This window comes from Ambystoma mexicanum, chromosome 8 (genome assembly GCF_040938575.1).
Source record: "Ambystoma mexicanum isolate Mex_15411 chromosome 8, UKY_AmexF1_1, whole genome shotgun sequence".
Taxonomy (NCBI): domain Eukaryota; kingdom Metazoa; phylum Chordata; class Amphibia; order Caudata; family Ambystomatidae; genus Ambystoma; species Ambystoma mexicanum.
This window is the reverse complement of record NC_090929.1, coordinates 1262506887-1262530422: the sequence shown is the minus strand read 5'-3', so window position 1 is coordinate 1262530422 and position 23536 is coordinate 1262506887. Positions and strand designations below refer to the sequence as shown.

General features: G+C 50.0%; 1 protein-coding gene across 2 annotated transcripts in view; it reads left to right on the top strand.

Annotated features, from left to right (window-relative positions):
• The window catches only part of LOC138472955 (uncharacterized), a 202651-nt gene that overhangs the window by 149023 nt on the left and 30092 nt on the right, over positions 1–23536 (top strand). For both annotated transcript variants that reach the window (XM_069611380.1, XM_069611381.1), the window contains one exon: positions 11305–12597. In XM_069611380.1, coding sequence (XP_069467481.1) covers positions 11305–12597 — 1293 coding nt within the window. The remainder of the gene's footprint in view (positions 1–11304; positions 12598–23536) is intronic.

Here is a 23536-nt window from a genome sequence, read left to right as displayed (position 1 = left end):
TCCATTTCTCCAGCATTGTTATCTTTCATGGATTCACATGCGCCCGCCAGCCTCCCCTGGCATGCAAACCAGATGTCCCCCTGCCCCCCTCCCCCAGACTAATTTGGGGTCAATCTGAGGGAGCCGCGGGGCTACTTATACTTCTACGTCCTAATGGCGCAGGCGTACGCGGCCCGAAACGACGTAGATGGGACACAAGTGTTGAAATTTTCCTATGGAAAAGGTCTATATAATTTACCGAGGATTCCCAGCCTGACGGAATATTCTAAGCATGTGACTCCATGAAAGATACCAATGCTGGAGAAATGGAGTTACAGGGAAGAAACTATTCCCTTCTGGCCATTGCCTAGAACAGTGAAGGTGGGGGGGGGAGCACTGGTGTGTTCGGGTGGCCACTCATGTAATGCTGCCTGCCCCACCCTTCCTTACAAGTAAGGACTGTAGCTCCATGGAAGAAGGCACTTTATAGTGCCTAAACTCCTGTGGAACCTCCGGTTTGGTAGGATTTTCATCATGATCTTCCTGGCCTTTGACAACCCCAGAACCTTTGCTTTTACTGGTGAAATATTTTTCCTTATACCTCCTGAGAGTGGGTACCTTTTCCCACTCGCAGAATCTTTTACTCTTTTTATGACTCATTTTTAAGACTCCCCATGGTATCTTTTGTTAACTTCTTTACAACTTGTCAGTAAGTGCCTACTACTGCTGGGGGGGTTGCCCTAGGGGCTCCCCTGTTAACATTTTCTAGCTATCCTTGTGAGAACTACAGTTCCCAAGGGTAGAACAGATCTTTGGATCCCCTTTTACATCTTAAGTGGAACCAACACCCCAACTTTGTTACAAGGACAAACTTGCCTTTAATGGCTGGTGGCAGTTAACCTTATTTGGTGCACCTTTACCTTGGGCTGTTGCACAGGCCCAGTAAAGGCACCCATGAGTGGTAATTTTACCAAAATAGCCCGTCTTTTATTTGGATTCCTGCAGAATTCTGTGTTGGGTAGAATTGCATGCAGTACCCTCTGGGACCACTACACACAATTAGGACTAGAGGTGTTAGCCGTACCAGTTTTTGGTAGTGAGCTGAGCAGCCAGGCTTAACTCATGTGAGTAGTACAAGTAGTTACACAGAGGACTTTCAATCAGTGGTGCAAGTAAACACGTATACTCAAGGTTTCTTTATTACACTCTCATTTAGAAAACATTTCACTAGCAGAAGACAACTTAATATTATATACCAATACACTTCAATACTCTTTTATTTTGAGACAGTTTGAGCTCCCCTGAAATAGGAGCCAAATGGCAGTTAAGTTACTTGGAGGTGAGCAAAAGGGGCAAGGCAAGTAGAATAGATCACATACTTGTTAGACAGTGCAAATAGTTTGTTCGCCAGAGGTGTTCAATTCAGGCCAAAGTCAATGGGCTAGTGTTCTGGATAGGAAAGAGCAGTTCTGGTATCAAACGGTAAAGTCTTTGCAAAAGTTATCAGTAGTAGTTTAGGTGAAAAAGAATGGCAGGTCACAAGCTGATTAGGCCTGTAAATTGGGAAAGTTTCACAAACTTTCACCACAGGAGTGGCGTTCTCTCAATCGGGTTGGCACAGTACCCTAATATGAAGCACAAAATGCAGCTGATGACGTTGGTTCCTGGCAGGTCCTGCAGATCTCACTGTTACTGAGCCTCAGTCGTGGGGACAAGAGGGAGGACGTCGGGACTCCTGCACTGCACGGGATCATCGAAAAAGCCAACCAGATGGAGTCCTTTCAGTTCTAGTAGTTGTAGATTCCATCACACAAGCTGGTATTCCTCTCCCTGCCTAACCAGTCTTGAGAATGGTATCCAGGTGGCTTACGAGTTGATTGGTCCCACCAACTCAAAAGAAGTCGTCCTTGAAGGGTCTTCTGTCGATGAACTTGGCAATTCGGACCTGCAGCAGGGCTTCACCGGGCAAAACAATGGTCCAGGAGTTGCAGTAGCAGTCGTCCTCGTCCAGCGCTTCGGTTCTTTCGTTCCAGTGGTCGACTGTTTGCCAGTACAAGAGACCCGGCTTTTAAACAGTTCTCTCCCTTTCATTCCAGCCTAGCTGTCACTCACCTAGCAGGGTGGCTGTCCTTGCTGGACAGTCAGCCAATCACGCCAGAGTGCATTTGGGTCTCTAGGAGTCTAGGCACAGGGAGTTTCGGGTACCTCCTTCACTTCCTGCCCACCCCAGACACTCGGACACCAGAGGCAGTCTTCAGTCTTGAAGCCCACCAAAGGCACACAAAGGGACCAAACCTGGTTTGGCGTGCAGAGACACGTACCTTTACAAAAACAATGGCGAAAAAGACTGGGACCTGCTTAAACAAAGGGGTTTAAGGCGCCATCTTGTAAAATGTCTCCTGTGAATTTTAGCTACCAGTGTTGGCGGGCGGGAAAAATCATGGTAGTTCATTGTAAAATGACTGCCACCAGCCTTTTCAATAGGAAAGGGTAGCATTTGACTGCTACATGAGTTTAGACCCAGGGGATACTATGTAACCCCTCCAGCACTCCATTGTAAGATGGTATGTGCTGGGTCAAGGAATTTTGGAAAGACTAGTAAAGTCAATTTCACTTCCCATTCTATGGGACAGTTTATCCCAGAGAAGGTATATAAACCTTTGGAATTCTAAAAGGCCTACTGTGTCACTGTACTGAGGGTGCTGTGTAACACATGAAAAGGGTTATCTAAAACTCCCTGCTCAAAGAGCAAAGTGAAGAACACATAAAAATATGAGTGAGAACACATCAAAATGAGTGGGGGGGGGGGGGGAGCTAACCTTTTCCAGGAACAAGTCTTCAAAAATCCAGCGACGTTACTGGGGGTCTCTAAGGTGAAGGAAATGAGCACGTTTTTGAGCAGGCTCCCCAACAGTCTGAACCTAGAAGCTGAAGAGGTAGTCAACGAACTGAAAACTAAGAGGAAGATGAAGAATTGGCGGGGGAGTCCATTTCCAGCGACCGTAGATCTGCCATGTAACGGAGCCTGCTGTAGCTCTTCATTCCAATCGACCTGTGGACTCTGAAAATGACCCCTGACCAAGAGCCTAGTGAGAGCCACTAGACTCGTGGCCTGCTTTTTGAGCCATTCCCACACCGTGCTGCAATACCCTGGCGCATCTAGCTGTCCAGACCGAATCGCTATTCCTGTCCAAAAAGTCCCCTCACCATAGTGCTCGACCTTGCAAACAACGCGAACTTGACAGCAATATTCTGCTGTGCTCTAGAAAAATCGTAGCCGCATCTAGCGTGAGGAAAACCTTCCCTGTAATCGTTGCTGCAAAAGTCCTTCCTGTGTCTTGAGGAAGGAATTCTCAACAACCAGGTTTTTGGCTGCAGATCCTGAAGTTGTACTGCTCCCAAAAATCTGTGCTGAGGTACTGTGCTGGCTTGGGTATTTACTCACCTTAAGTCTTGTGATTACTGGGTAGTTTTGGGGTGTTAACTGTGATTGGGGACTCCTCTCCAGTGCAAGCTGGCCCCAAGAATATGGGAAAGACTGCTAAGGATTGGGCCTTTCACCTAGAAAAGGTAATGTGTTTTAAAAGTTACTTGCAGAAGTTGGTAACTCTGGTAACAGTTACAAAAGTTCTCCAGCATGGGGTCTAGCATGGATTCACATGCTCATGAATTTTCCCAGTAGGCTGGCTGGGAATCCTCGGTAAAGAAAGTCGGTTTTCATTTATGAACTTGCTTTCTCCTAACAACCAGTCACTGAGCTCTGGGTCATACTGTCGCCTTTTTCCAATGGCTGCCCTCTACCTAAGCCCCTCCTCGGGCAGCCACCTTCACATTTTTACAACACATTAAAGTGTTGGGAGTCCTCATGCTTAGATTAACAGGGACTAGTTTTTTGGATTCTTCAGCACCCCTCAAGGGCGGATTTCGTCGCTTTTCTTCGCAGGAGCTTCCAGAAGATTTTTCAGGCCTACACTGCGTGGATCATGTCGGACAAGGATTCCCCTTCCTTGTTCAAGCTTTGCTCTGACTTTGGTTTGCAGAATGTCTACATGGACGATAAACATTCCCAGTGGCTGTACCCAACGCGTAAGGAGGATTGTGCATTTTGCCGTGAACCGTCCAAGCGCACGCTGGAGGAGTGGCTGTAGGCCAAGGCCTCTGCACTAGGTGGGTCCCAGGAGCATGCCTCTCCCGGATCTGGGAAAGCTGAGCGGGCTTTTAAGTCCTTTGAGGGTGGCCCTCCTGTGGGGGCCCAACAAAGCCCAAGCAGTACGCCACCGCCAGGAGTGCTGTTGCAACCTGCGCCTAGGGTGCGTTAGACATCCCCAACTGCACCGGTCTCCAGTCAACGCTCTGGATCTTCATCTAAGAGGAAGTCTGATAGTTAAAGATGGCCCAGAGACGACCAAGGAGTAGACAAAACGGTGCAGTGTCCGGCCTACCCTCGGGCGGATAAGGCCAAAGTGGGGCACGCCTCCGGCCCCTAGGAAGAAGGCCAAGATTCCTGGCCTGACCGTGAAGGCCCAAGTGCACCGACGAAAGCAGCACCTTCAATCAAGGAGGTGGTAGCGTCCCTTTTTGAAGGCTGCCGGGGCAGACCTGCAGGGCGCCCTTCCAAAGGTGTGTTCTTCCCCGTAGGGAGGCTGCATTCCAACCCATTGAGAAGACCCCAGAGAAGAGGATGCCGATCAGCTCCCCAAGACCACCCCCTCTGGACGCCAAGAAAGAGGGGGGAGGTGTTGAAGTCCTCCAGGACACGGATATCACCTCTGCTTACGAGGAACAAGTCTACCTCCAGACCATCCAGGAAGACTGGTGACAAGGAAAACGTCAGTCATGTCCTGTGACGACAAAGCTACTGTTGAAGAGGGCCTCAGGACAAGGAGGACCCAGCTCCTACACCCCAGCCACCTATCCCTACATTGCAGCTGCCACCTAGGGAGATTTCAATGGACCTCCTTTCCCCCCTGCATACACTGTATCCGAGATACAAAAGAGGATGCCGGCAGCGCTACCTGCTCTGCCAGTGCAGACCACCCCACTGACTGGGGAACTGCCATCCAAGAGGAAGAGGCACCTGTTGACTCCTTCTCCGCCACCCCCACAGGTGAGACTAGTCTGGCATGGATGGCGGATTGGGGGAACCTCCCATTGCCTCTGGCCAGAACCTCTCCACCAAACGAGATCATATCGTTCCATGCAATCTCCGGATCATCAGCTTTTCCAAATCTCACCGGAGGAGGGTTTCTTGCATCAGCGCCGCGAGGTGTAGACCATCCTTTTAGTCATGCTCTTGGATAACATTTGGGATGAAGGGCTGGTGCTCATGAAGAACCCTTCTACAGCTCCAGTGAAGAGGGACCGCCTGGAGAAGTAAAGGGAGCTGCACTCTAAGCCTAACTGCTTGCAGCCCCAACTGTTGCCGGACTCTGGTTTATGCAGCAGCCAAGAAGTCGTTGGGGGGCAGCGTTGACCCCTCGTGACGTGGGGAAGAAATTGGATGGGAAGCAGTTATCTACTCTTGCAGCAATGACCATCAATGCCAACCGCCCTCGCTATCGTAGCGCGCTACAACCAGGAGCTGTGGTTCAAGCTCTGACCTCTTCTGGACTTCTTCCCTGATAAGAGGTCTGTGGCATTGGAGATTCTTCAGGGGGGCTCGGTGGTGTCAGGCCACAGACATCGCAGATGTGGGTTTCCGCCAGATGGGCAATTGCGTTTGCCTGCACTGCCTTGGCTGGTCAAGGCCAACTTTCGACAGGAGGTCCAGACAAGGATTTTGGACATGCCATCAAGGCAGAGATGGCAAATGCCCTGGGCACGCTACAGCAGCGACGGAAGCCCTTATGAGGCAAGTCTCCCCGATCTTCTAATGGTTACGATGGGGGCTCCTTTTCTTACTGCCAACCCTCCTGCTCCTCGGCCCAAGAAACCAACAGGGGTCGCTCCAAGGCCTTCGGAGGTGGATGCCATTGTCGCCAGGGACCCAAAGGCGGCCCATCTACCTCCAAGCAAGAATGTACCAGCAGGGACGTGGGGCCCCCACCCATGCACCCCAGTGGGAAGCCAGCTTGCAAATTTAGTGTGTGGAAGACCATCTCCACCGACCATTGGGTGTTGGACGCTCTTGCCCATGGACACATGTCCCCATATACCACTGGTGGCCCAGCAGGAAAACCACATCCCTCAGCTAGTTCCAAAGTGGCTCTGGGGCTCCAAGTTTCAAGGTCTTTCCTTGTGTGAAAGACTGGGGGCTGCAGGCCTATTCTCGACCTGCAACGATTAAACAAGTACATAAAGTCCCAGAAGTTCCCAATGGTCTAACACTTGCTCGGACAACTAGAAGAGGGAGACTGTTGTCCTTGGATCTGGAGGATGTGTACGTCCACATCCCTATTCACAAAGGACACCAAGTTCCTGCGCTTTGTCTTTCAGGGGAAGCATTACCAATTCAAGGCCCTTCCCTTCGGGCTGAAGTCTGCGCCCAGAGTCTATGCCTCAGGCCCCTAAAGTTTCTATAATGGAAAACTGTTTTCCTAGTGGCCATCACCTCTGCCAGGAGGGTAGGTGAGATCGAGGCCCTATCCTGCAAACAGCAGTATCTAATGTTTCACGACACAAGGGTGGTGCTTTGGGCACACCCCTCTTTCATGCAGAAGGTTCAGTCGGACTTCCAACTCAGCAAGCCTTTGGTGTTGGCTGTGTTCTTTCTGAAACGTTCGTCCCCGGCTGAAAGGACTTTGCACTCGCTGGTTGTAGCTTGTGCTCTGCAGTTCTGTGGCACGCATGAAGTGTCCGGAATACATTCTTACTTCATGAACTTTGGTCCTGTGAACCATGGGAAGGCCTTGTCCAAGGCTTCCTTCCCCAGCTGGCTCTCTGGCTGTATCACTCACTGTCACCGATTGGGAAACCAACTGCTGCCCAGTAGTCCATCAGCCCATTCTACCCTCCAACGACTGCGTTCCTGTCTGGTGTGCCCCTGTTGGACATCTGCAGGGCTGCTATGTGGAGGGCCATGCATAACTTCACAAGATTTTATTGCAATTCCAGGGTCTGGCAAGCAGTGCTACGCAACCTGTTTGCTTGAAGGCGAGACGGGTACGGAGGTAAGAGTAATTGCTTCTGAGTTTTGCCACCTCCTGTGGTTGTGTATTTATATACTGCAATGTATTCATTTTTTATGAATGTGAATCCATGCCAGTCCCATGCTGGTGAACACAAGTTACAGGTAAGTAACTTGTCCCTTCTCCAGCATGGGGTCTGGCATGGATTCACATGCTCATGAATATTCCCCGTCAGGCTGGCAATCCTCAGTAACGAAAAAAATCAGTTTCTGAACTGTCTTTCTCCTAATAACCAATCACTGGTCTCTGGGTCATACTGCCCCCAGCCAATGACTGCCCTCTAACCAAGCCCCTCCTCTGGCAGCCATCTTCACATTTTTACCGAACGTTCAAGTGTTGGGAGTCCTTGTGCTATAGGTCTTGAGCTTTCACTGCGTTTTGCGATTTTAATTTTTGTCGATCACTTCTTGGAGGATTCCAGAAGATTCTTGAAGGCCTACACCACATGGACATGGCTGAGGATAAAGCAGACTTGATGCCCCTGTTCAGGATCTGCCCAGGATGCGGGATGTGGAACATCTTTCTGGACGATGGGCACTCCGTGTCTTTATTGCCTTCATTGGGACCGCTCGCATGTGGAAGCCTACAGGGGCTGGAGGAAATCATTGTCGCCAGGGCTCCCAAAGTGCGTCCACGACAAAGCAGGACTGAACCTGCTGCTCATGTGGGGGCCCGACGTCCTGGCCGGATCAGCCTCGTCCCGAAGAGGCTATGGGGCTCTAGTGTACTTGCGGTACTTGTCAGGAAGAAGACCGGCGGTTGGCAGCCCATCCTGGATCTCCGCCGTCTCAACAAATGCAGTCACAGAAGTTTCGGATGGTCCACCTTGAGCTGGGACAACTGGAGGAAGGGGAATTCTGTTGTCGCTGGTCCTGGAGGATGCTTATTTTCACACTCCCATCCACAAGGGCATCAACAGTTTCTATGCTTCGTGGTCCAGGGGCAGCACTATCAATTCGAGGCCCTTCCCTTCGGTTTGAAGTCGGCGCAAAGGGCCTTCGAGTACCTGGCGCCAGTGGCGGTGCGGCTGCGCCTGCAGGGGATCCACGTCTACCCCTACCTGGACGATTGGCTCATCCGAGCAAAGTCAAGGGAACTTGCCGTCGAGCATACAGCGATGACTGTCCGCCTGATCATGGAACTGGGGTTCCTGATAAACTATGCAAAGTCCTGCTTGGTGCCATCGCAGGACGCTCTGTTTCTGGGGTTCAGGCTTGAGTGTCGCGCTTGGCTTCGCCGTCGGAGGACAGGCTATAAGCCATCCTGGGCAAAGTACAGCAGCTGTTGATGGACCTCACCCTGGCAACTTCCATGGTCCAGTCCCTGCCCGGTATATCGGCATGCAGCTAGCTTGTTCGGCTGTGCCGGCTGTGGCCACTGCAAGAGTTCCTTGACGCCCGTTGGATCCAAGTGTCTGGAAACTTCGAGGACAATATCACCCTCAATGAGACCTTCTGTCCAGGGATTCAGTGGTGGGGCATCCGCCTCTAGCGGCGGGCACAGACTTCCAGACCCCAGCACATCAGACGGTGACAAGACGACTCCCTGGAGGGATGGGGCGCACACACTGGAAATTTTCACGCAAGAGGCATTTGGCTACCAGCAGAGAAGTTGTTGACATCAACGTCCTGGAGCTCCGGGCCGTGTTTTGGGCCCTCAAATCATTCCTTCTGTCCCTCAAGGGCAAGGTGGTGCAGGTGTTCACCGACAACACCACCATGATCTACATTTCAGAAGCAGGGGGCACCAGATCCCCGCCGCTCCAAGGAAGCACAGGGTCTATGGTGCTGGGACGTCGCCCAGAGGATGTTCCTGGTAGCCTTTCATCTGGCAGGATTGTAGACTGTCGCCATCTCACTCAGCAGGGAGCTGCGCTCTTGCCACAAGTGGGAGCTTCGGCAGGATCAGGTGGACCTACTGTTTCAACGATGGGGCAATCCCCAGATCGATCTGTTTGCAACGGCGATGAACACAAAGTGCCGGTGGTCTGCCAGCAGGTTCCCCCAGCTGGGTTAGCATTGGGGGGTGCATTAGCCTTCCCCTGGGACAGCCTGTTCCTCTGTGCGTTTCCCCTGTTGCCTCTGCGACTCCTCCGTCAATTCAGATGGTCCCGGTGTAAAATGATCCTCGTTGCACCGGTGTGGCCGAGGCAGATATGGTACCCGGGCCTTCTGGACATGTCAGCGTCCCTCCAGTCAAGCTTTCTGTGGACGCAGATCTTCTCAACAGGATAGGAGGCGCGATTCTGCACCACGACCCAGGGTCGCTGAACTTGCAGGCCTGGCTTTGGTGGATACTATCTCCCGGCGGACTGCAAGGAGGTGCTTGCGAAGGCCAGGGCTTCATCGACACTGAAATGCTACGGCCATAAGTGGAAGAGGTTCGCTGTCTGGTGCCGTGCACAGGAGCTCGACCTTCTACGGATTAAGACCCCCCAGGTGTTGCTGTACTTGCTGGCGCTGGCCGAGGCAGGGTTGACCCATGCTTCCATCAAGGTTCATCTGGCGGCCATTTCCACTACACCAGAACTCGAACAGTCATTGTGGTCAGACCGCCTGGTTAAGGAATTCATTAAAGGACTTTTCCGTTCGTTCTTGCTGGTGAAGGCTCCGGCCCTGGCGTGGGAGCTCAATGTGGTGCTGACTAGGCTCATGGGTCCCCTCGTTCGAGTCTATGCCTTCGGGACCGATTAAGTTTGTATCGTGGAAGACAGTTTCTTATGGCCATCACCTTCGCACGACGAGTGGGAGAGATTCAGGCCCTCTCTTGTAAACCACCTTACTTGACATTCCAAGAGACGAGGGTGGTGCTGCAGACGCACCCTTCCTTCATGCCCAAGGTGCCCTTGCTGTTACCTGTTTTCTTCCCGAGAGGACTTTGCACTTACTGGATGTGGCTAGAGCGCTGAAGTTCTACATGGACCGCACAAAGTGTTTTCGGACGACATCACAGCTGTGAACCAAGGGAAGTACCTCTCCAAGGCTTCCATTTCCAGGTGGCTCTCTGGCTGAATCGCCCATTGTCGGCAAACCCACTGTTGCTGGGCCGTCCGGGAGCCCATTCAACCAGAGCGATTGTGCAACTACGGCGTTCCTGTCTGGTGTGCCCCTGCTGGACATCTGCTGGGCTGCTACGTGGAGGTCGACCGAGTTTCCAGGGAGGAGTCAGTCGGCCAAGCAGTGCTGCGCAGCCTGTTCGCTTGAAGGTGAGCCTGGTGAGGTGGTAGGAGATGCTGAAATGCTTAATGTTCAGCCTTGCCACCTCCCGTGGTTTTGCATGTGTACTGCTATGTATTAATGTGAATCCATGCCAGACCTCATGCTGGAGAAGGAACAACTTACTTGCATGTAGCAGTTGTTCTCCAGCATGGGGTCTGGCATGGATTCACATGCAAACCCTCCCGCCGACCCCTCTGCGGATCTTCTCTTGGTCCTACTGCCACTTTACATGCTACCAAATCTGAAGATGGCTGCCAGAGGGGCTTAGGTAGAGGGTAGTCATTGGCTGGGGGCAGTATGACCCAGAGACTAGTGATTGGTTGTTAGGAGAAAGACAGGCCCGAAACAACTTTTTTAAAAAAAAAAAAAAAAAAATTCTTTACCGAGGATTCCCAGCCTGGCGGGATATTCATGAGCATGTGGGTGAACTGCGCCCCAATGACCTGGTAAATAAACTACAGATGTCTTCAAACCCTTGCAATTAGTACTGTTCATTATTTTGGGATTTTGTAATTGTTTTACTTAATGCTAACTGCTAGATTAGGGAGCTGCAATATGTGGATCCAATTATTTTGTATTGACAACCATGATACCTGGCCATTTAGTATGCTGGTAGGGCTGAGTTAGTCAAACCGCCGGACATTACAAGTTTGCAGACACCTGCGCTAGATGATGCAAAATATGCCACTCTAACCAACGTCCAGCTGTAAAACCTGTTACCGGTAAAATCTTGTCCCCTTTTATTACAGATTGTCCTCCAATCTCAAATTTGATTGTCTGCGTTCAATGAGTTTTAATGCTTCACTAATACAATTGCTTCAAAGTTGGTTGGATATTGGGGTTTATATATGCAGAAGCTGAAAGTCCATTGGTTGGATATTGTAGAGCCATTCAGTTGATTAGGTATTGTGTTGCGTGACATGCTTTGCCTGTATTGCATATAATGTGTTTGTTTTAATTCATACATGTTGTGTTCTTAGGACTCAATGGCCTTCTCATGGTGCACAAACTTGGGATAACCTCGAACAGCGAAATGTGGAAGATGCAACGTTTATGAGCCGCGGTAATGGAGAAAGAATAACCCCTTTTCCCGATGACGGTTACGGCGTACTTCATAGGCCTGAGCATAGACTAAGGTCTACTTATGGTCGCTTGCCCGATGAGGACATCCAAGAATCCAAGCATTATGGTGAAGAGTTTCAAAGGCCTGCGCAGAGATCTGAACCTTTTCCTGGTGACCAATATGATTTTGAAAGTGGAAGAAGTCGTGACCTGTATAGTGGCCTGCACGGTCAAAGGCTACCTCATGATGGCATGTCATATGGTGATCTAAAGGGCCAAACCCCCCTCTTGGAGAAACCTTTACATAGCAGTTGGTCTGAACAGAGGATGAGATCTTTTCCTGGTGAATCGAGGGAATTTCGCGATGGTGGCAGCCAGGATTTGTACGATATGCCATCGGGGCAAAGACCCAGATCGCATCTTGGCTATGCTGCCCAGGATGAATTTACAGCCCCCTCTCGTGCATTTCCTTCAGAACGAGCCCATGAAAGTTTTGACAGTACAACAGGGCAAAGACCATCTTATATGCATGAGTTTAAAACTGAAAGGCAGACTGAAGATGGATATGGAAATAGAGGAAGGGCTCTTCATGGTCGTGATTCTCTTGAAGGTGATTTTCCAAATGTAGGCCCTACTCAAGGACCTAGACGTTTAATGGGGTCCCAAAGTCATGCTTTTGATACAGCAGCGCAGATTGAAGATGATTTTCCGAAAAGAGGATACCAGCAGAGGCCACAACCTTATGGCCATCCATCATCCCTTGGTATGCAGAATGATGGGCCAGTGGAGGATCGCCCTTACCCAGAACGTGACTTTGGTCAAAGACCTCTCTATGGCCCTCAGTCACGGGATTCAGAAATCGAATTAAACCTGGGAAAGCATGAGATTTCTTATAGTGAAAACCAACGAATGCGTCTTCCTCCTGTTAGTCGTTCACCACTTTCTAAAATGGCTCCTGGAATGGAAGATTTAGATTATAACAATGGACCTTCAAGACGAGGAGTTCCTTATCGTGACTTTGCAGCGCATGATCTACAACCAGAAAGGAATATGGAAGATGGTGGTTTTTCTGGTGGTGGACCTGGGCAGAGACCAAGGGCTTATCTCGACCAACAAATGGAAATGAGGGATCGGGGGTATATCCGACCAGGGCCAAGACCGTTTGAAGGCCAGACAAAAAGCAATTTTCCACCTGAACCGCTTTCAGAAAGGTAAAGTATTATGTATAAATTAACTTTGACCCAGAATCAAATTGCATCTTGTAATTGAGCTTTTTGGAGTTTCCTTGCATGTGCCTTAACATTAATTTTACCCAACGTATTCATGATTACCCTTGAACGTTGTCTCATATCGCTTACATGGGATGGAGGTGGCCCTGTATCCCAAAACCTAGATGTAATTTTGGGAATGCTCAGCCATTTTTTACGGATCTACCTTTAACCAGGTTGTCACTTAATTTTAATATGTAGCACTGTTGAAAAGCAACATCACTAGTCCCTTTCTGGCAATGATACTGTGGTCCAGATTTCTCCCCTAGCGACTGGCTAGTGCTAATTGGCTCTTGGCAAACAAATGGTGTCCTGTGCAGATTTGAGGTGATGAGTGACGTAGTTGCTGGCTATCAGCTTACAATGAAGATTGCCCAAGCACTTGGCGCAGGTAGTCTTGATTCTATTAAATTAAAGAGAGGCAAGCATTGTTTACTTCATTACTGCTTCCAACAGCTTTTAAAATCGTCAACTTTCAGTTTGAGAACTACAAACATGCGGTGTGAACCATAAATGGAAAGGATAGTCAAAACTACAATCCCCTGGAGTCCTTGCAGCATAGTAGTCATGAGCCTCTGTCCTGTCCAAGCCTTTCCCTCGGGTACAAATCCCTGCTGGTCTAGGTCCCTTTATCTTCTTGTTGGTGCTGCTGTAACACTCTGCAACAGTCTAAAGTTTTGGGTAACTTGTTCTGCATTTCTCTGCCTCGAGCTGTCCCAACTTTAGATGCTTTCCTCTCAATATTCTCCCTGTCTTTTCTGTGGGCGACCTATCTCAAGTGGTGGTCTGATACTCTACAAGCGAAAAGAGAATGGACACAACATACTATTTAATCATTTTAGTGTATTACAACTGGGAGGGATGATGCTCGCTTCGGTCTTTAATGGAATCAAGACTACCTGCGCTAAGCGCTTGGGAAGTCTTCATTCTATGTCAAGACTGGAGGCAAGCATTATGCTTGTTCAAAGCTCTCTACAACTGCTGTGGCAATATTAGAAACTGGTCTGAAATAAAAGGTTCTGAAAACTGATTCACTTGACAAGTCGGCTGCCTTCATTATCTCCTGCAGCAGAACTCGTGCTCCAAAAGCTCTGGAAGCCATAGCTCCTCTGGTCGAGTGAGCTCCAAAAAACGGGAATGTCTATTTCTGCTACATCCATTATTTCCTTTACCTATCTAGCTATGGTGGCTGGCGCAACCACTTTATATTTCCTGCGTGCTTTCAATAGTTGCTTGACCTGTGGCCTTAATGCTATCGTGTTTCATAACACTTTATGCACAGTGCTACGCGTAGTTTTCTATTCAGGAAATGCGGCTACAAGATCACCTTGGAGTTAGTCTTGGTTCGCTCTGCAATGGTAAACGCTATGCCCTCTGAGTAGAACACTTCCTGTCAATCTCTAAAGCCTTAACGTCAAACTCTTCTACAGGATACCAGACAAAGTAGCATGGCTACTTTTCCTGACAACTTTCTTCTCAACAGGAGCTTGTTAATTGGCCATTGTGCGAATAGATTTACGATTCTATTAACATCTCATAGTGAGGAATATTTTGCTTGCAGGTTTGTTTACCTTTACTCCCTTGATCAGCCTTGCTACTGCCGGATGTTCTCCAACTGGAACTCCATCTACAAGATCATGGCGGGCTGAGATAGCTGAGCTCTACACTGCAACTGTCCTGAAGGCTCTGCCTTGAGTAGGTAGGCTCGCTAGGAAATGTATCACTTGCACTATAGGGGCTTAAACGGGAGGAATACCCCTGAAACCTAGTTCCCAGACTTGCCAAGTGGAATTATAGCTCTGAATTGTGGAGGGGGCCCATGATGCATTAATTTCTGTAGCTTCTTCTGATGGTCCAGGCAGACACCATCTGTGCCTGAAACTCTGCAAGCTAGTAGTGTTAGTATCTGGTATGTCAATAGTTCTGCGCTGTGAAATCCTGAGGGGGAAATCTGAGGAAAGTTCCATCAGAACTGGAAACCAAGCTTGCTATTTCCATTCTGGTGTCACTATCACTAACACTCCCTAGTCTCCGCGTACCTTTGCTAGTGCCCTTGCCAGCATCACAAAGAGGGGATAATGTATCTGGTTGCTGAGGAAAGCATTTGTTCCTAGAGCCTCTGGGTCTAGTCTCCAACTGAAGTACTTGGTCAGCTGGGCATTCAGCCTCAAGGCAAACTAGTCTGTATGGAAAGGATCCCCAGCTGTGTTCTAACATCTCGAAGACTGACTTGTGTAGTTTCCAGTCGCTCGAGTCTAGCAAATATCAGGAGTTCCTGTCTGCTACTGTATTCAGAGCTCTCGGAGATATTCTGCTGTGACTGATATTTTTCTCTAGGCAGTAATGTAAGAAGTCCTTTTCTAGCTCTAACATGTTGGATTTCGTGCCTCCTAGCTTGTTTATTACAGCCGAGATGTTGTCCATCCACAGTAGAATACAGCATTGCGCCTTGTCTTTGGCAAACTTTCACCACAAAGGACCCGCTAAGAGCTCCAGGCATGTAGTGCTAGTTCCTCTAGGGACCACTTTCCTCCTTTGTGACCGCATCTGGCTCCCCAGCATGATCTGCTGGCGTCTGATTCTATGATGTTCTGGAAACGTCTCTGAAGATGTCTCTGCTGTTCCGTGCCTCCATATTGTGGAGCCACCAGAGAAGTTTTGTCTTGCTGTCCTTGCCTAATGGCACTAGATGAGATCTCTAACCTTTCTGGAGGTATTTGATCTTGAGCCGATGGAGGGGAATATTGCTTGGATAGAAGCTGCTAGGTGCCCCACTATCCTGGCTAGATTCCTAAGTGATATAACCAGATTCTTGAGAGCTGCTCTCCGATCTTTCTTTATGGATCTTGTATCTATCGTGAAACCTAGAGATTCAGTTCTGTTGCTCAGGGCAGATTTTTCCTTGTTGACCAAGAAACCCAGTCCTGTTATGGATATTGCCCAATGTACTTGTTTCTCTAACATTTCTTTGTCCCCTACCTTGAACAGGATGTTGCCCAAGTAGATCATCCGAATTCCCTGATCTTGAAGGGTGGCTGCTAGGGGCCTCATGAGTTTGGTGATGGCACACAGTGCTGAGGCCAGGCCGAAAGGAACTACCATATCACTGTCCTCCAAAGGAATCTCTAAGGGAATGTACTCTGCTGCGTATCTGATACTGGTGGCATCTTTCAAATCTAGGTGCGCTAGCCAATCGTACTTCCTGAGTAGATCTCACAAAAGATGGATTACTTCCTTTTTGAAGTCTAACTAGCCAACTGTTTAATTCTTTGAAATGTATGACTGATCGCACTGCCTTTTGCAGTGGATAAATGTTGCTTAGAAAACTTGTTGTGGTTGTGCCCTCTATGGTGGTGGTGTGGAGTAGAGCTTGATCTGTATCTAGCAATAGGCTCTCAGCTTCTGAGGTGTGTATGGGCGATGCTTTCTCGTTCCCCTCGGACGGCCTGTTCCTTTATGCATTCCCGCCGTTGTTGTCGCTACTCCGGCTCGTCAACCAGCTCAAGAGGTCCCGGTGCAGGATGATCCTCGTCGCACCGGCGTGTCCGAGGCAGATCTGGTTCCCGGACCTTCTGGACTTGTCAGCGTCCACGCCAGTCAAGCTGCCGACGGACGCGGATCTTCTCTCCCGAGGGGACGACGCATGTCACCGGAACACATCTCTCCAGGGAAGGAGGCGCCATTCTTCATCACGAACCAGAGTCACTGAACTTGCAGGCCTGGCTCCTGCAGCACTAGAGTTTGGAGGATACGACATCCCGGCCGACTGCAGAGGTTCTTGCAAAGGCCAGGGCATCCTCAACTCTCGTGCTACACACAAATTGAAGAGGTTCTCTGTCTGGTGCCGTGCACAGAAGATTGACCCTCTGCGGATTACAGCCCCTCAAGTGCTGTCGTACCTACTGTCTTTGGCCAAGGCTGGCCTATCTCACGCTTCCATCAAGGTACATCTGGCTGCCGTCTCACGTTATACCAGAACTACATTACGGGCGTCCTTGTGGTCTCATCGACTGGTGAAGGAATTTATGAAAGGACTGATCACTCCCGCCGGTGAAGGCCCCTGCCCCGGCGTGGGAGCTCAACGTGGTGCTAACTAGGCTCATGGTGGCCCCATTCGAGCCTATGCATTCAGTGCTGTTGAAGTTTCTGTCGTGGAAAACGGCATTCCTCGTGGCCATCACCTCTGCACGACGAGTGGGAGAGATCCAGGCCCTGTCTTGCAAGCCTCCATACTTGACTTTTCACGACACGAGGGTGGTGCTGAGGACGCACCCATTCATGCCAAGATGCTGTCCGATTTCCACCTCAATGAGCCCTTGGTGTTGCCAGTTTGCCTCCTGTCGCTGGCTTAGAGGACTCTGCACTCGCTGGATGTAGCTAGAGCGCGGAAGTTCTACATGGACCGCAGTGTTTTCGGAAGACATCACAGCTGTTTGTGAACTTTGGGTCTGTGAATCAAGGGAAGGCTCTGACTTCCATTTCCAGATGGCTCTCCGGCTGCATCATGCACTGTCACCGGTTGGCAAACCGACCATTGCCAGGCTGTCTGAGGGCCCATTCGACCAGAGCGATCGCTGCTACTACGGCGTTCCTGTCTGGTGTGCCCCTGCTTGACATCTGCAGGGCTGCTACGTGGACGTCGACGCACACCTTCACGAGATTCTACTGCGTCGACTGGGATTCCCGGGAGGAGTCCAGAGTTGGCCAGGCAGTGCTGCGCAACCTGTTCGCCTAAGGTGATCCTGGTGAGGAGGTAAGAGTTGCTTAATGTTGTTGTATTGCTTGATATTGAGCCTTTTGCCACCTCCCGTGGTTGTGCATGTGTATACTGCTATGTATTCTTATTTCTGATGTTTGTTAATCTGCTTAGAATCACATGCTGTGCATAGGTCCGACATCCAGTGGTCACTGCGGAGTATTGCATTTTGTTTTTCGTAGTCGACAAGGCGTGTCTGTAACACTATCCCTATAGTGACGTGTGTAGTACCCACAATCCCTCACGCGTCGAGGTCCCTCAGATTGTTTTTTTCCGCCCAGCTAATGGTGGCCTTTACGCTGAGCTCCTCGAGAGACATTGCAGATTTCATCTCCTCGACCTTTGGTCGTTTTCCTATATTAATATAGAACATATCGATCCCCCCTCGACGCTGTTGTGAAGCTGTCTCCGCCGAGCAAGATCTTCGACGGAGGGGACGAGCGGAGGAGATCCTTCGGCGTTGCCGAACACGTGGCCTGGCCTCGCGGGCCAAACACAGTAGGGAGTGTGGGGGTCGTGGGACATCTCTAATTCTTTTCTGAGAATGCCTTTCCTTTTCCCCTTCCTTTCCCTTGGGGTGGTTATCACGTTTTATTGCCTCGGCTATGGAGAGGACACCCTTTAGGTTTTGCCCGCTTTGCAAGGGCAAGTTTACTTGGAAGGAAAAGCATTCACGGTGTAACCGCTGCTTGCCACTCGATCACAAGGAGGAAGGTTGCACGGCTTGTCGGCTTCTTAAGCCTAAGACTCTAAAAGACCGTAGGGTCAAAAGGTGGGCGGCCTACGCTATGTCGAAGGCCGACGCCCCACCCACCGTCGCTACCTCCGACAGTGACGAGGAACGTGATACCACGACCTCCTCTATGGAAGTCGTAAACCCCTCCAGGGAGCGCGCACGCGCTTCGGCGTCTGTCCCCGGCCCCGACGGGCTCGGCTCACGCCCTGCTTATGGGGATGAACACCCCGGCGACACTGACGCACACAAGACCACACATAAGCACACAACCCATGGCTCTTCTTTGCCAAGGGCAAAGAGCATCAGTGCCCAAGGAGACGCAGGTTTCACCGGCGGCCTCCTCGGACCGTTCGGGTTCGAAGCCCCTCTCGCAACCGCAGCTGCGACCAGCGACTGGGCTTTCGGCAAATAAGGGCGCCGCCCCCAAATCATCGGCCGGAGCGCATCAGCAGAAAGCGCATTCCGCCGTAGAGCGTTCGACACCCATAATGTCGAAACCACAGCTCTCCGCTGACAAACGAGTCGCTGAGAGCTTGGCGAGGATCGTGGTAGCCGACGCCCACAAGCGTACGCCGAAAGACACGTCGAGCGTTACGCAAAGGTCGAAAGACACGCCGAGAACACAGGGACAATCTCCTTCAGTCGAAGGGATTTCCAGCACACCTGCAGGCTTTTCGGAGGGCGACGGGACACTATCCTCGACGTTATGGGAGAGGTCGAGCCGTTTTCAGCTACAAGACACCAATTTTCCCCCGCTAGACTGCTCAGGGGTACCCCATGAAACCATGGAGAGGCTCCATCTATGCATGGAAAGAATGGAGAGGTTTATGAATGCCCAAAACCCTCCCACTCCAAAGAGAATAAGAGAAGGGCCTCAGGAGGACCCCAGGGCCAAAATTCCAAGATTAGGCAATCCCCTCCAGGACACAGCCTCAGACTTCCACAGTGTGTATGACCTCACTGGGGAAGAACATTATTTTGAGGAAGAGGTAAAGGATGAGTTTATAGACGAGGATCAGGAGGAAGGTCTGGAAGGCAGCCCAGACTTGGTAGGGGAAGGCTTCGGAGAAGACCCAGAAGAAGGACCTTCTCACCCCTGGCAATCACCTTCTATATATTCTGATACTGATGGCCTGAACCTAAATCCTCCTGACATCTCACCTGGTAGAAACACGTCTCCCATTGACGATCAACCCACATTTAATGCCCTGTTGCGTAAAGCAGCAGCACACTTCAAACTGGACACTGGGGAGCTCTCCCCTGAATTAGACTTTGTAGAAAGGGTAATTAAGGAGAAACCCCCAGTTAGTCAGACAATTCCCCTCCTTGCTTCTGTGAGGAGAAGAATCATCCCTTCGCTGTCCACACCCGCACTAATCAGAGGGATCAATCCTAGAATTGAAAAACTTTTCACTCCTTCACCCTCAGACCCGCTGTACATCAGGGGACATTCCATTCCGGATTCCCTGGTAGTAACCAACACAAGAAAGAGGGCAGGGGTACCACTTTCCACCAGTGAGGCACCACCTGACAAGGAGGGCAAACGGTTATATGCCCTTGCAAAAAGAGTTACATCCTCGGCCGCCTTTTCGGCAAGAATTGCCAACAACAATTCTTTGCTAGCTATGCGGACGCGCAGTGGGCCAAACTGCGCAAAGACGCCGAAGAAGCGCCGGAACCCTTACGTACACGCCTGCTTGCAACTATTGCCGAAGGAACCCAGGTCAACCAGAGTATTGTAAAGAGCTCTCTGGATGCGGCAGAAACTGCGGGACGTTCCCTAGTTCAGGGAATAGTCCTAAAGCGACACGTATGGCTGCGCAACTCGGGGTTCAAACCGGAGACACAGGCATCTTTAATAAACCTGTTGAAGACTCTAACCTCTTCGGGAAAGCGGTGGATGAGGCTTTGGAGATGGCTAAAAAAGAGTTTGATACTATCAAAACTCTAGACCAAATCTCTAAGCCCTCTACAAGGCGCGGCTATGGCAACAAACGCTTTTTTCGTGGCCAACGCCAACAACAAAACCAGCAGCAACAGTACCCTGCCACCAATTTCCAGACCAATAGTGGCCGGTACAGCCAAAGAGGACAGCGCCGGGGCAAAGGAAGAGGGCGAGGGTCCACCCCAGAGGTTCCCAAGCCCCTAACACCAAGTGACGCGAAGATTCGCGTCCCCTCCCATGCAACACCGGTCGGGGGCCGGATAACATCCTTTCTTCCAGCATGGGAGGGTATAACGTCAGACCGCTGGGTACTTTCCACCGTAGCCCACGGTTACTGCATCGAATTCAACAGTTCCCCAACATACAAACCCCCGAGGGGACGACGCATGTCACCGGAACACCTTGCCATCCTTCTACAAGAAGTACAACAACTGCTGGAAAAAGGAGCCATAGAGGTCGTGCCGCTAGCTCAGGTAACGGAAGGTATTTATTCAGTGTACTTCCTTGTACCCAAAAAGGATCTAACCATGCGCCCTGTATTAGATCTGCGCCCAGCGAACAAGTTTATCAAACCCCAAAAGTTTCGTATGGTGACCTTACAGGAAGTGATCCCACTGCTTTCACAGGGAGATTACATGACAACATTGGACATGAAAGATGCATACTTTCATATTTTAATGTTGCCAGCGCACAGAAAATACCTCCGGTTCATGATAGAGGGCAAACACTACCAGTTCAGAGTGCTACCCTTCGGCATAGCATCAGCACCGAGGGTATTCACGAAGGTACTGGCAGTGGCAGCGGCCCACCTGCGCAGGTTGTCCATCCCAGTTTACCCTTACCTCGACTGGCTCATAACAGGGGATTCTTACGAAACATGCTTCTCCAATACCCAAAAGACGGTAGACCTTTTGTTCCAGTTGGGATTCTCCATCAACGAAATGAAGTCCAGCCTAGACCCCAGCCAAATCAAACAATTCCTAGGGGCTCTAATTCAAACAAAGGACGGCCTCGTCTTCCCCTCCAAAGAGAGGGTCCAAAACATGTTTCAGATCCCTCACTATGTATCCGGTCGAGAGGTGACGGTACGCAAAGCAATGCGCTTGCTAGGCATGATGGTGTCGTGTATTTATTTGGTACCTCACGCGCGCCTGCGCCCAATGCAAGAGTGGCTCAACAGCCAGTGGTGTCAGGCCAGCGGACTATGGGACGACCTAGTGGTGGTCTCGCAGGCCTTAGTTCTCTCGCTACGGTGGTGGACAAAGGAAAACCTGGAAAAAGGGAAACCCTTTGCCACACCCGCGGCGGAAGCCACTCTAACCAGAGACGCATCCCTCACAGGATGGGGGGCTCACCTATCCCATCAAACTGCTCACGGCGAGTGGACTCCGAACGTAGCATCCAAACACATCAATCTTCTGGAGCTACTAGCGGTGTTCAAGGCGCTAAAAGCCTTCAAGGAACACCTACAAGGCAGGACAGTGATGGTCCTTACAGACAGCACCACAGCCATGTATTACATCAACAAACAGGGGGGTACCCACTCTCCAGGACTGTCCAAACTGGCCCAAAACATATGGAAGTGGGCTCTCAAAACAGAATATGTTCCTTCTGTCACAACATGTACCAGGGGAACTCAATCTGCTGGCAGACAAACTCAGCAGAGATTTCCCCCTGCCCGAAGAATACGAATGGCGACTGCACGAAGACATAGTCTTCGACGTCTTCACACAATGGGGGTTCCCAGAAATAGACCTGTTCGCAACCCTGGAGAACGCACAATGCCAAAGTTACGCCTCCAGGTACCCCCAGAACCAATCCAAGGGGAACGGTCTGTCGATTCAATGGTCAGGGAAATTTGTTTACGCTTTTCCCCCGACTCCCCTTCTCAACGGGGTAGTGCACAAGATGCACCAGGAACAAGTAACCATGATACTGGTGGCCCCAATGTGGGCCCGACAGCCATGGTTCGCTCACTTGATGGAGATGTCTCTATCTCCCACAGTGAAACTCCCCTGCCCGTACAACATGCTGTCACAAGACAGGGGCAGGACTCTGCATCCATGCCCCCAGAACATGAACTTAGCAGCCTGGCTCCTGAGATCATAGAATTTGGACATCTACAGCTCCCGCAAAGATGCATGGACATTCTCAGGGAAGCCAGAAAACCTAACACTCGCCACTGCTATTCTAGCAAATGGAAGAGATTTGTCATTTGGTGCAGAGGAAAGGGCATCAACCCAATTGACTGCTCTCCACACATTATTCTATACCTGACCCATTATTGGATTCAGGGCTAGTGTTCAATTCCATTAAAGTCCACCTAGCGGCACTTTCTGCATACACCACTTCCCAACTCAGTGTCGTGGTGGAAGATCCCTGTTATAAAGGCCTTCGTGGAGGGAGTAAAGAGAATACACCCCCCGCTAGCTGACCCAGCTCCCGGATGGGACCTTAACGTGGTACTTACCAAACTCATGGGCTCACCATTTGAACCCATGCACAAAGCATCGCTTAAAGTCACTCTGAAGACTGCTTTTCTAATAGCTATCACGTCCATCAGGAGAGTTAGTGAACTACAGGCTCTTTCTGTCCAGACCCCTTTGTTACAGTTCACAAAGATAAAGTGGTTCTACGCACTCACCCAAGGTTTGCTCCAAAATTCATCTCTAAATTCCACGTAAACCAGTCTATAGAACTACCAGCGTTCTTTCAAAATCCTTCCAATTTGGGAGAGAGGACTCTGCACACACTAGATGTCCGCAGAGCGGTCATGTTCTACATGGAAAGAACCAGACCACTGAGGAAGACTAATCAGTTCTTCGTCTCGGTGGCAGCAGGAAGAGAAGGGGATGCAGTTTCTAAGTCCACTATTTCTAGATGGATTGTTCAATGCATCACTCTGCTATACTCTTGCTAAGAGAGAACTTCCCTTTAGGCCAAGAGCACATTCTACTCGAGGCACGGGGGCGTCCATAGCATTCATTGCAAATGTTCCCCTTGAGTCCATCTGCAAAGCGGCTACCTGGAGTTCTGTGCACACCTTTACAAAACACTACTGTCTAGATGCACACTCTAGATCTGACTCCCAGGTGGGACCGGCAGTATTAAATGCAAAAAATAAAAGTTCCCAAGTAGGGAACTTACGTCCCCTGCACACTATCTAGTGTCTGGAATACCAGACCAACAGTTAGATTTCACTTACAAGAAATATTTCATAATAAATTCAAGAGAATCTGTGATTTGTAATATATAGGAAAAGGTAATTTGTGCGAAAAAATAACATTAACTCAGGTAAGGTTACAAGAACAATTCTTCATTGTTTATTCTTGATGTTGAAGATATGGAGGGCCCAACGCGTTTCGAGTGCTACAACACTCTTCATCAGGGGCAATAACAAAAGTTTATTCTAGAAGAAAATATATACAAAATGTACATTAGAAAT